This window comes from Eubalaena glacialis, chromosome 4, assembly GCF_028564815.1.
Source record: "Eubalaena glacialis isolate mEubGla1 chromosome 4, mEubGla1.1.hap2.+ XY, whole genome shotgun sequence".
Classification (NCBI taxonomy): domain Eukaryota; kingdom Metazoa; phylum Chordata; class Mammalia; order Artiodactyla; family Balaenidae; genus Eubalaena; species Eubalaena glacialis.
In genome coordinates this window covers 126,340,767-126,353,949 of record NC_083719.1, presented here as the reverse complement: position 1 = coordinate 126,353,949, position 13,183 = coordinate 126,340,767, and the positions used below count along the sequence as shown (strand labels likewise).

Below are 13,183 nucleotides of genomic sequence, written 5' to 3'. Positions count from 1 at the left end.
AAAAAAAGGGAGAGGGCTCAAATTAACAAAGTTACAAATGAAAAAGGAGACATTACAACTGATGCCACAGAAATACAAAGGATTGTAAGAGACTACTAGAAACAACTATATTCCAATAAAATGGACAACCTAGAAGAAATGGACAAATTCTTAGAAAGGTACAACCTTCCAAGACTGAACCAGGAAGAAACAGAAAATATGAACAGACCAATCACAAGTACTGAAACTGAAACAGTGATTAAAAAACTTCCAACAAACAAAAGCCCAGGACCAGATGACTTCACAGGTGCATTCCATCAAACATTTAGAGAAGAGTTAACACCAATCCTTCTGAAATTCTTCCAAAAATTTGCAGAGGGAGGAACATTCCCAAGCTTATTCTATGAGGCCACCCTGATAGCAAAACCAGAGAAAGATATCACAAAAAAAGAAAATTACAGGTCAATATCACAGATGAACATAGATGCAAAAATCCTCAACAAAATACTAGCAAACTGAATCAACAATACATTAAAAGGATCATACACCATTAAAAAGGATCATACACCTAGATCAACTGGAATTTATTTCAGGGAAGCAAGGATTCTTCAATATTCGCAAATCAATCAGTATGATAAACCACATTAACAAACTGAAGGATAAAAACCATATGATCATCTCAACAGATGCAGGAAAAGCTTATGACAAAATTCAACACCAATTTATGATAAAACCCTCCAGAGGGGCTTCCCTGGTGGCGCAGAGGTTGAGAATCCGCCTGACAATGCAGGGGACACGGGTTCAAGCCCTGGTCTGGGAAGATCCCACATGCCGTGGAGCAACTAGGCCCGTGAGCCACAATTACTGAGCCTGCACGTGTGGAGCCTGTGCTCCGCAACAAGAGAGGCCGCGATAGTGAGAGGCCCGCGCACTGCGATGAAGAGTGGCCCCCACTTGCCACAATTAGAGAAAGCCCTCGCACAGAAACGAAGACCCAACACAGCCATAAATATAAATAAATAAATAAATAAAGAACAGCAAACTTAAAAAAAAAATAATAATAACTTTATTAAAAAAAAAAAAAACCCTCCAGAAAGTGGGCATAGAGGGAACTTACATCAACATAATAAAGGCCATATATGACAAACCCACAGCTAACATCATTCTCAATGGTGAAAAGCTGAAAGCATTCCCTGTAAAATCAGGAACAAGGCAAGGATGTCCACTCTCACCACTTTTATTCAACATAGTTTTGGAAGTCCTAGCCATGGCAATCAGAGAAGAAAAAGAAATAAAAGGAATCCAAACTGGAAAAGAAGAAGTAAAACTGTCACTGTTTGCAGATGACATGATACTATACCTAGAAAACTCTAAAGATGCTACCAGAAAACTACTAGAGCTCATCAATGAATTTGGTAAAGTTGTGGGGTACAAAATTAATACACAGAAATCTCTTGCATTTCTATACACTAACAATGAAAGATCAGAAAGAGAAATTAAGGAAGCACTCCCATTTACCATAGCATCAAAGACAATAAAATACCCAGGAATAGACCTACCTTAGGAGGCAAAAGACCTGTACTCTGAAAACTGTAAGATGCTGATGGAAGAAATTGAAGATGACACAAACAGACAGAAAGATATACCATGTTCTTCGATTGAAAGAATCAATACTATCAAAACGATTATACTACCCAAGGCAATCTACAGATTCAATGCAATCCCTATCAAATTACCAATGGCATTTTTCACAGAACTAGAACAAAAAATTTAAAAATTTGTGTGGAAACATGAAAGACCCAGAATAGCCTAAGCAATCCTGAGAAAGAAAAATGGAACTTGAGCAATCAGGCTCCCTGACTTCAGACTATACTGGAAAGCTAAAGTTATCAAAATGGTATGGTACTGGCACAAAAACAAAAACAATGGAACAGGATAGAAAGCTCAGAAATAAACCCATGCACTTATGGTCAATTAATCTATGGCAAAGGAAGCAAGATATACAATGGGGAAAAGACAGTCTCTTCAATAAGTGGTGCTGGAGAAACTGGACAGCTACATGTATAAGAATGAAATTAGGGACTTCCTTCGTGGTCCAATGGGTAAGACTCTGCACTCCCAATGCAGTGGGCCCAGGTTCAATCCCTGGTCAGGGAACTAGATCCCACATGCCACAACTAAGTGTTCGCATGCCGCAACTAAAGATTCCACATGGTGCAACTAAAATATCCTGCATGCCATAACTAAAAGATCCTGCATGCTGCAACTAAGGATCCCGCATGCTGCAATGAAGGTCCCCCATGCTGCATCTAAGACCCGACACAGCCAAATAAATAAATAAATACAAAAAAAAGCTTTAAAAAAAGAATTAAATTAGAACATTCTTTAATACCATACACAAACTAAACTCAAAATGGATTAAAGACCTAAATGTGAGACCAGATACTATAAAACTCTTAGAGGAAAACATAGGCAGAAATCTTTGACACATCACAGCAATATCTTTTTTGATCCATCTCCTAGAGTAATGAAATAGAAACAAATATAAACAAATGGGACCTAATTAAACTCAAAAGCTTTTGAAAAGCAAAGGAAACAATAAACAAAATGCAAAGATAACCCACAGAATGGGACAAAATATTTGCAAACAATGTGACTGACAAGGGATTAATCTCCAAAATATACAAATGTTTCATGCAGTTCAATATCAAAAAAACAAACAATCCAATCAAAAAATGGGCAGAAGACCTAAACAGACATTTCTCCAAAGAAGACATACAGATGGTCAACATGAAAAGATGCTCAACATTGCTAATTATTAGAGAAATGCAAATCAAAACTGTAATGAGGTGTCACCTCACACCAGTCAGAATGGCCATCATCAAAAAGTCTACAAACAATAAATGCTGGAGAGGGTGTGGAGAAAAGGAAACCCTTGTACACTGTTGGTGGGAATGTAAATTGGTAAAACCACTATGGAGAACAGTATGGAGGTTCCTTAAAAAACTAATAATAGAGCTACCAAATTATCCAGCAATCCCACTTCTGGGCATATATTTGGAGAAACCCATGGTTCAAAAGGATACATGCACCCCAATGTTCACTGCAGTGCTGTTTACAATAGGCAAGACGAAGCAACCTAAATGTCCATCAATAGACAAATGGATAAAGAAGATGTGGTACATATATACAATCGAATATTACTCTGCCATTAAAAAAGCATGAAATAATGCCATTTGCAGCAACATAGATGGACAAAGACAAATATCACATGATATAGCTTACATGCGAAATCTTAAAAAATGATACAAATGAAATTATTTACAAAACAGAAACAGACTCACAGCCTTAGAAAACAAACTTATGGTTACCAAAGGGGAAAGGTTGGGAGGGAGTGATAAATTGGGAGTTTGTGATTGACATATATACACACCACTATATTTAAAATAGATAACCAACAAGGATCCACTGTAAAGCATAGGGAACTTCAGTCAGTATTCTGTAATGGGGGCGGAGTCAAGATGATGGTGTGGGAAGACGGGGAGTTTGCATCTCTCCACAACTAGGGTGACTTCCGGATGCTGGTGGGGGACCTTGATACCCAAGGAGATGGGAGGAATTCCCAAGCAAACCGGTAGGACGTGGGGGGACTGAGAGGAGAGGAGAAGCGGAGGCTGGACAGGACCAGTGGCCCTGAGGGGTGGCTGAGATGGGGGAGGGGTTCCCACGCCTGGAGGGACCCACAGGGGCTCAGATAAGGGGGGAACGTGCCCAGCGTTTCCCCTGCCCATTGGGCAGGGGAAGTCTGCCCAGCTCTTGGGCCTGGTCCATCACCCGCAGAGGCCCCCTCTCGGCTGCGTTGGTCCTGGGAGCGTAGGACAGAGGCCAGGGGAGAACAGGAGAGGCAGGCAGGAGGGGCCTTCCAGGACCAGAGGGGTGGGAGAGGAGCAGAGGGCATTTGCCCCGCCCACTCAGGCCCAGGAAGCCTGCTGGGCTCCCAGGTGGGGTCCCCCGCCCTCTGAGACCAGAGGCACAAGGCACGCCTGGGCCTCTTCTGTTCCGTTCAGCCTAAGCCCCACACCCCCACACACCCCAGGGCCTTATCCAGCCCTGTGGGTCCTAAGCATAGGCCCCACCCACTGCCCAAACCCCACCCCTGCTTAGGTCCCACCCTCCACAGCCAAGGCCTTTTCCCCCATTTTTTTTTTTCTTTTTCTTTTTCTTTTCCTTCCTCCTCTTTTTTACTACTGTCATACTGTTGTATCTTCTGGCTATTGATTCATCTATATTTTTATTTTTATATTCTTTCTAACATACCTGTTAGTTTCCTAGTCTAATTTTATTTTATACTTTGTTATTGTCCTTTTTTTTTTTCCCACCCCACACAGCTTGCTGGATCTTGGTTCACTAGCCGGGGGTCAGGCCGAAGCTCCTGCAGTGGGAACTCCAAGTCCAAACCACTGGACTAACAGACAACCTCAGACCCCAGGGAATATTCATCAGAGTGAGGTCTCATGGAGGTCCTCATCTCAGCACCAAGACTCAGCTCTACCAAACAGCCTACAAACTCCAGTGTTGGAAGCCTCAGGCCAAACAACCAGTAAGACAGGAATACAATCCCACTCATAAAAAAAAAAAAAAAAAAATTAGATGGCAAAAAAATATGTCACAGATGAAGGAGCAAGGTAAAAACCTATAAGACCAAATAAATGAAGAGGAAATAGGCAATGTACCTGAAAAAGAATTCACAGTAATGATAGTAAATATGATCTAGAATCTCAGAAATAGAATGGAGGCACGGATTGAGAAAATACAAGAAATGTTTATCAAAGATCTAGAAGAACTAAAGAACAAACAAACAGAGATGAACAACACAATAACTGAAACGAAAAATACACTAGAAGGAATCAATAAAAGAATAACTGAGGCAGAAGAACGAATAAATGAGCTGGAAGACAAAATGGTGGAAATAACTGCCAAGGAGCAGAATAAAGAAAAAAAGAATGAAAAGAATTAAAGACAATCTCAGAGACCTCTGGGACAATACTAAATGCACCAACATTCGAATTACGGGGGTCCCAGAAGAAGAAGAGAAAAGAAAGGGTCTGAGAAAATATTTGAAGAGATTATAGTGGAAAACTTCCCTAACATGAGAAAGGAAATAGTCACACAAGTCCAGGAAGCACAGAGAGTCCCATACGGATAAACCCTAGGAGAAACAAACCAAGTCACGTATTGATCAAACTAACAAAAATTAAATTCAAAGAAAAAATATTAAAAGCACCAAGGGAAAAACAAAAAATAACATACAAAGGAATCCCCATAAGGTTATCAGCTGATTTTTCAGTAGAAACTCTGCAGGCCAGAAGGGAGTGGCAGGATATACTTAAAGTGATGAAAGAGAAAAACCTACAACCAAGATTACTCTACCCAGCAAGGATCTCATTCAGATTTGACGGAGAAATCAAAAGCTTTTCAGACAAGCAAAAGCTAAGAGAATTCAGCACCACCAAACCAGCTTTACAACAAATGCTAAAGAAACTTCTTTAGGCAGAAAACACAAGAGAAGAAAAAGACCCACAAAAACAAACCCAAAACAATTAAGAAAATACATATCGATAATAACCTTGAATGAAAATGGATTAAATGCCCCAACCAAAAGACACAGACTGGCTGAATGGATACAAAAACAAGACCCATATATATATATGCTGTCTACAAGAGACCCACTTCAGACCTAGGGACACCTACAGACTGAAACTGAAGGGATGGAAAAAGATACTCCATGCAAATGGAAATCAAAAGAAAGCTGGAGTAGCAATACTCACATCAGATAAAATAGACTTTAAAATAAAGACTGTTACAAGAGATAAGGAGGGACACTACATAATGATCAAGGGATCAATCCAAGAAGAAGATGTAACAACTATAAATGTTTATGCACCCAACATAGGAGCACCTCAATACATAAGGCAAATGCTAACAACCATGAAAGGAGAAATCGACAGTAACACAATAATAGTAGGGGATTTAACACCCCACTTACACCAATGGACAGATCATCCAAACAGAAAATAAATAAGGAAACACAAGCTTTAATTGACACAACAGACCAGATAGATTTAATTGATATTTATAGAACATTCCACCCGAAAGTGGCAGAATACATTTTCTTCCCAGGTGCACACAGAACATTCTCCAGGATAGATGACATCTTGGGTCACAAATCAAGCCTTGGAAAATTTAAGAAAATTGAAATTGTATCAAGCATCTTTTCTGACCACAATGCTAAGATACTGAAAATTAATTACAGGAAAAAGACTGTAAAAAACACAAATACATGGTGGCTAAACAGTGCACTACTAAATAACCAAGAGATCACTGAAGAAATCAAAGAAATAAAAAAATACCTAGAAACAAATGACAATGAAAACACGATGACCCAAAACCTATGGGACACAGCAAAAGCAGTTCCAAGAGGGAAGTTTGTAGCAATTCAATCTCACCTCAAGAAACAAGGAAAATCTCAAACAAACAATCTAACCCTACATCTAAAGCAACTAGAGAAAGAAGAATGAAGAAAACCCAAAGTCAGTAGAAGGAAAGAAATCATAAAGATCAGAGCAGAAATAAATGAAATAGAAATGAAGAAAACAATAGCAAAGATCAGTAAAACTAAAAGCTGGTTCTTTGAGAAGATAAACAAAATTGATAAACTGTTAGCCAGCTTCATCAAGAAAAAAAGGGAGAGGATGCAAATCAATAAAATTAGAAATGAAAAAGGTGAAAGCACAACTGACATTGCAGAAATACAAAGGATTAAAGAGACTACTACAAACAACTATATGCCAATAAAATGGACAACCACGAAGAAATGGACAATTCTTGGAAAGGTACAATTTTCCAAGACTGAACCTGGAAGAATTAGAAAATATAAACAGACCTATCCCAAGTAATGAAATTGAAACTGTAATTAAGAATCTTCCAAAAAACAGAAGTCCAGGACCAGATGGCTTCACAGGTGAATTCTATCAAACATTTATGGAAGATCTGACACCAATTCTTCTCAAACTCTTCCAAAAAACTTCAGAGGGAGAAACACTACCAAATTCATTCTACAAAGCCACCATCACCCTGATACCAAAACCAGACAAAGATATCACAAAAAAAGAAAATTATGGACCAATATCACTGATGAACATTGATGCAAAAATCCTCAAAAAATACTAGCAAACAGAATACAACAACATATTAAAAGGATCATACAATATGATCAAGTGGGATTTATCCCAGGGATGCAAGGATTCTTCAACACATGCAAATCAATCAATGTGATACACCATATTAACAAATTAAGGAATAAAAACCATATGATCATCTCAATAGATGCAGAAAAAGCTTTTGACAAAATTCAACACCCATTTATGACAAAAAACTCTCTAGAAAACGGGCATAGAGGGAACCTACCACAACATAATAAAGACCATATATGACAAACCCACAGCAAACATCATACTCAGTGATGAAAAACTGAAAGCATTTCCACTAAGATCAGGAACAAGGCAAGGATGTCCACTCTCACCACTATTATTCAACATAGTTTTGGAAGCCCTAGCCACAGCAATCAGAGAAGAAAAAGAAATAAAAGGAATACAAATTGGAAAGGAAGAAGTAAAACTGTCACTGTTTGCAGATGACATGATACTATACATAGAAAATCCTAAAGATGCCACCAGAAAACTACTAGAACTAATCAGTGAATTTGGTAAGGTTGCAGGACACAAAATTAATGCACAGAAATCTCTGGCATTCCTATACACTAACAACGAAAAATCAGGAAGAGAAATTAAGGAAACAATCCCACTTACCATCGCAACAAAAGGAATAAAATAACTAGGAATAAACCTACCTAAGGAGGCGAAAGATTTGTACTCAGAAAACTATAAAACACTGATGAAAGAAATCAGAGATGACATAAACAGATGTAGAAATATACCATGTTCTTGGATTGGAAGAATCAACACTGTGAAAATGACTATACTGCCCAAAGCAATCTACAGATTCAGTGCAATCCCTATCAAACTACCCATGGCATTCTTCACAGAATTAGAACAAAAAATGTTACAATTCGTATGGAAACACAAAAGACCCCGAATAGCTGAAGCAATCTTGAGAAAGAAAAACGGAGCTGGAGGAATCAGGCTCCCCGACTTCAAACTATACCACAAAGCTACAGTAATCAAGACAGTATGGTACTGGCACAAAAATAGAAATACAGATCAATGGAACAGGATAGAAAGCCCAGAGATAAACCCATGCACATATAGTCACCCAGTCTACAAAAAAGGAGGCAAGAACATACAATGGAGAAAAGACAGCCTCTTCAATAAGTGGTGCTGGGAAAACTGGACAGCTACATGTAGAAGAATGAAATTAGAACACTATCTAACACCATACACAAAAATAAACTCCAAATGGATTAAAGACCTAAATGTAAGACTAGATACTATAAAACTCTTAGAGGAAAACATAAGAAAAACACTCTTTGACATAAACCACAGCAAGATCTTTTTTGACCCACCTCCTAGAATAATGAAAATAAAAAACGAAAATAAACAAATTGGACCTAATGAAACTTAAAAGCTTTTGCACAGCAAAGGAAACCATAAACAAGATGAAAAAACAACCCTCAGAATGGGAGAAAATATTTGCACATGAAACAACTGACAAAGGATTAATCTCCAAAATATACAAACAGCTCATGGAACTCAATATCAAAAAAACAAACAATGCAATCCAAAAATGGGCAGAAGACCTAAGTAGACATTTCTCCAAAGAAGACATACAGATGGCCAAGAGGCACATGAAAAGATGCTCAACATCACTAATTATTAGAGAAATGCAAATCAAAGCTACAATGAGGTATCAACTGACACCAGTCAGAATGGTCATTATCAAAAAATCTAGAAACAACAAATGCTGGAAAGGGTGTGGAGAAAAGGGAACCCTCTTGCACTGTTGGTGGGAATGTAAATTGATACAGCCACTATGGAGAACAGTATGGAGGTTCCTTAAAAAACTAAAAATAGGGGCTTCCCTGGTGGCGCAGTGGTTGAGAGTCTGCCTGCTAATGCAGGGGACACGGGTTCGAGGCCTGGTCTGGGAGGATCCCACGTGCCGCGGAGCAACTAGGCCCGTGAGCCACAACTACTGAGCCTGCGCATCTGGAGCCTGTGCTCCGCAACAAGAGAGGCCGCGATAGTGAGAGGCCCGCGCACCGCGATGAAGAGTGGCCCCCGCTTGCCGCAACTGGAAGAGAGCCCTCGCGCAGAAACGAAGACCCAACACAGCCAAAAATAAATAAATAAATTAAAAAAAAAAAAAAAAAAAAAAAAAAACTAAAAATAGAACTACCACATGACCCAGCAATCCCACTATTGGGCATACACCCTGAGAAAACCATAATTCAAAAAGAGACATGTACCACAATGTTCATTGCAGCACTATTTACAATAGCCAAGACATGGAAGCAACCTAAATGTCCATCGACAGATGAATGGATAAAGAAGATGTGGCACATATATACAATGGAATATTACTCAGCCATAAAAAGAAATGAAATTGAGTTATTTGTAGTGAGGTGGATGGACCTAGAGTCTGTCATACAGAGTGAAGTAAGTCAGAAAGAGAAAAACAAATACCGTATGGTAACACATATATATGGAATCAAAAAAAAAAAAATGGTTCTGAAGAACCTAGGGGCAGGACAGGAATAAAGATGCAGATGTAGAGAATGGACTTGAGGACACAGGGAGGGGGAAGGGTAAGCTGGGACAAAGTGAGAGAGTGGCATGGACATATATACACTACCAAACGTAAAATAGATAGCTAGTGGGAAGCAGCCGCATAGCACAGGGAGATCAGCTCGGTGCTTTGCGACGACCTAGAGGGGTGGGATAGGGAGGGTGGGAGGGAGGCTCAAGAGGGCGGGGATATGGGGATATATGTATGCATATGGCTGATTCACTTTGTTGTACAACAGAAACTAACACAGTACTGTGAAGCAATTATACTCCAATAAAGATGTATTAAAAAAATATATTCTGTAATAACCTAAATGGGAAAAGAATTTGAGAAAGAATAGATATATGTATATGTAGAACTGAATCACTTTGCTGTCCACCTTTGCTGTAACACAACATTGTAAATCAACTATACTCCAATATAAAATAAAAATTTTAAAAATAAAATGAAATAAAAACCACACAATTAAAATATACCCCATATAAGCTTCTATAAATAAATTAGGGAATATGAATATGAGATTTATTTGCTCAGTGGAGAGTCCAGTTAGATCCTGGGGAAAGAAATTTGCAACTTTAATGATGGCAGAGGAAGTCAATTTCAGATACATGAGGCTGAGGTTTAGTAGCAGATACGAAAATGAACAGATCTGGGGGTTTCAGTTGACCTTAAATTCAATATACATCAGTGGTGTGAAGTGGCTTCTCGGGAAGTTCATTCAATATCAGTCACATTAAAGAAATGTAGTCCTTGCTGTATTTGGCAGACATTGAGAAGTATGGTCTGTTTTGGGTAGTAGTCTTTAGGAATGATAGTGACAAACCAGAAAGGATCAAGGAAGAAGACTTCAGGATGATTATACAAGTTGGAATCATTTCAGATGAGGCCCAGTTTAAGGACCTGCAATATAACTGTGTATGTGGGGCAGACCTGGCTACAAGTATGTGAAGGGCAGCCACCGGCAAAAGCAACCACAAAGAGCTCATCAAACCCCATGAGGACAAATCTAAAACCAACAAGTGGAAGTTAAAGGTTTGAGGTCAAACATTTTCTAAACTCACAGAGCAATCCAACATCAGAATGGCTTCTCTGTGGAACAGGAAGCCTGGAAGAAAAGTTCAAGAAGTGGAGGCTGGAGTGGCATTAGACAGGGACACTGGGGAGGGAGTGTTGTCCTGTTTGGGCCAGAGGGCTCTCCGGGCTCCTTCAGCCGAGTCCCTCTTTTCCTGCTGCTAGTGAGCCTTCTTCCTTTGGGAATGCTTAGCTGGGTCGAGCTAAGGTTTTATAAATTAGCCATGGGTAAGCTGTCACAATTAGAGGTAACGCAGCGACCATCTGCTCCCAAATTACAAACCTTACTGAAGTCAAGACGTACCTTCTCCCTTGTTAAACCTAACCTCTGAGGATTGTCACACTCATGTCAGAGCCGTGCCAAATTTTAGCCGTGACAGCTTGCTCTTTCATTGGCTCTCAAATTGATTTATAGGCACAAGCCAGTAGTCTTCTCAGATGTGTAAGATAAGCTTGCAGGATTGCCTTTTTCCTTCTGGGTCAGTGCTTCCACTCTGGGGTCACCAGGCTCCCTTTCTCCCCCATATCCCACCGCTTCCCTCACTCTACCCTCCCTCTTCACGCCATGCTGCTGAAGGGAGAATTCTCATTACTGGCTCAAGGAAGGTCATTTTAGGCCGTTGTAGGTATCTCAATTGCCTGTGTCTGTTCTGCCTGCCCCACGGCATGTCCTGGGGTGAGAGCATGGGGAGGAATCTGAGAAGGGTGTTGGGAGATTGGGCCTCCTACCTTGACAGGTGAAGCATCTGATGTGGAAATGGTTATTGTGGACGCGAACCACCTCCCCTTTGCAGGTGTCTCCACATCGATAGCACTGGATGACATTGGAGCTGCCCCGGGGATTGTAAGGATTCTGCTGATAAGGAACTGTAAAGAGAAACAAAGAGATCACCATCCAGAAGGTCCTTATTCTTTAAAAAGTCTGCCATAAGACATGATTATAATCTTAACTGGCAGAAAAAGCAGAAAGGGTGAAAATGATTAGCAAAATACCTTCAATACATCATCAGGCTGAGTATGCCAAGCTAAGACATCTTTAGAAGGTGAGTGGCATTAAGATATGAGTCCATAAATCTCCTTAAGTAGGCAGAGACTTATGAGTGAGCATAACCTTTTCTTGCAATAATGGAGGCCAAATTCAAGAATGAAGAAAAATAAAAGAGGAAGTTGAGTATTTCAAGGTAAATGATCCAGAAATACTATTTCTTGGGAGATCTCTGGATCAATACCAAGCCCCAAACAAAGGGAATTTAGGTCTTGCCATTGACTCCAGGGTCTCAAGGAAATGGGTGGCTGACTCTGCCTCCAAATGGCCCTTTTTGTTGAGCAAGATACAGCCCCTCTCTGCACCTCAGTTTACACATCTATAAAATGAGGATGGACAGTGGTAGCTGACTTTCTATAAAGGCATGAAGGGAGGCACTCTAGTTGGAGGGAAGTTGATGAGGCGACTCACCTTACAACTGCCTTTGAACAGCACTTTCCATAACATTGAGAAAATGTCACATGTGTATAGTTAAGAAGAAAGAGCTGGTGGAGACTATGAAGGGGCTGAAGTCACTGGGATTGCAGTAATATGGTCAGCATTTGATGATGCTGTAGACCTATACTTGCCTTTTGAGGCTACTGATCTCTTGCTTAGATTTTCTCATGGCTACTTTTCTAGATTTCCTTTCCCTGAAATATACTTTGCTTGACCATTCTATAATCTGGTCATCTAGCATTTAATAATAGTAGGCACCTGCCTAGAACATAAAATTTCAGGGTTGGAAGGGATATTAATAGCTGTCTGGTCCAACCTCATTATATATAAACTGTTGAGATAACTTTGCCAGTGAGGAACCCAATCTTCTCTCTTGGAGGAAGTCCCTAGGGGCCCCAGGGAGAGAACCACTCAATTCCTCAATTTTTACTCAAGGTTGTAGCAATAGTCCACAAACTTCTGCTCATACCCTACTAGGATAAGGCTCACTTTTGTCCTAACTATAAGGATGACCACTTGATTGGAGGGGAATTGGTGTCTAGCATTTAGACATGTAGACTTACTGGCTAAACTCTGAATAAGCATAATATAAGTTAACCTGGACTCACAGAAACCTTGAACTGCCAAGGAACCTAGAGGTCACCTAGTTCAAGGGTTCTTGACCTAGTGTGGTAGTTGTTGTGTCTGTTCACTGAAATTTCAATCTTTTATTCTTGGCACATGGTGTCTTGCTTGGCAATGAAATGTGAATGGAAATTGTGTGTCACTTCCAACTGGAAGCCCTAGGAGCCAGTATGGTATCTGCCATATTGCCTTACCATAGCCCAGCAGCCAGTGATACCCCCA

General features: G+C 40.0%; 1 protein-coding gene across 1 annotated transcript in view; it reads right to left on the bottom strand.

Annotated features, from left to right (window-relative positions):
- The window catches only part of ABLIM3 (actin binding LIM protein family member 3), a 145,935-nt gene that overhangs the window by 93,248 nt on the left and 39,504 nt on the right, over positions 1 to 13,183 (bottom strand). Inside the window, exon 3 of the mRNA XM_061189828.1 lies at positions 11,584 to 11,721. Within this exon, the coding sequence (XP_061045811.1) occupies positions 11,584 to 11,721 (138 nt within the window). The remainder of the gene's footprint in view (positions 1 to 11,583; positions 11,722 to 13,183) is intronic.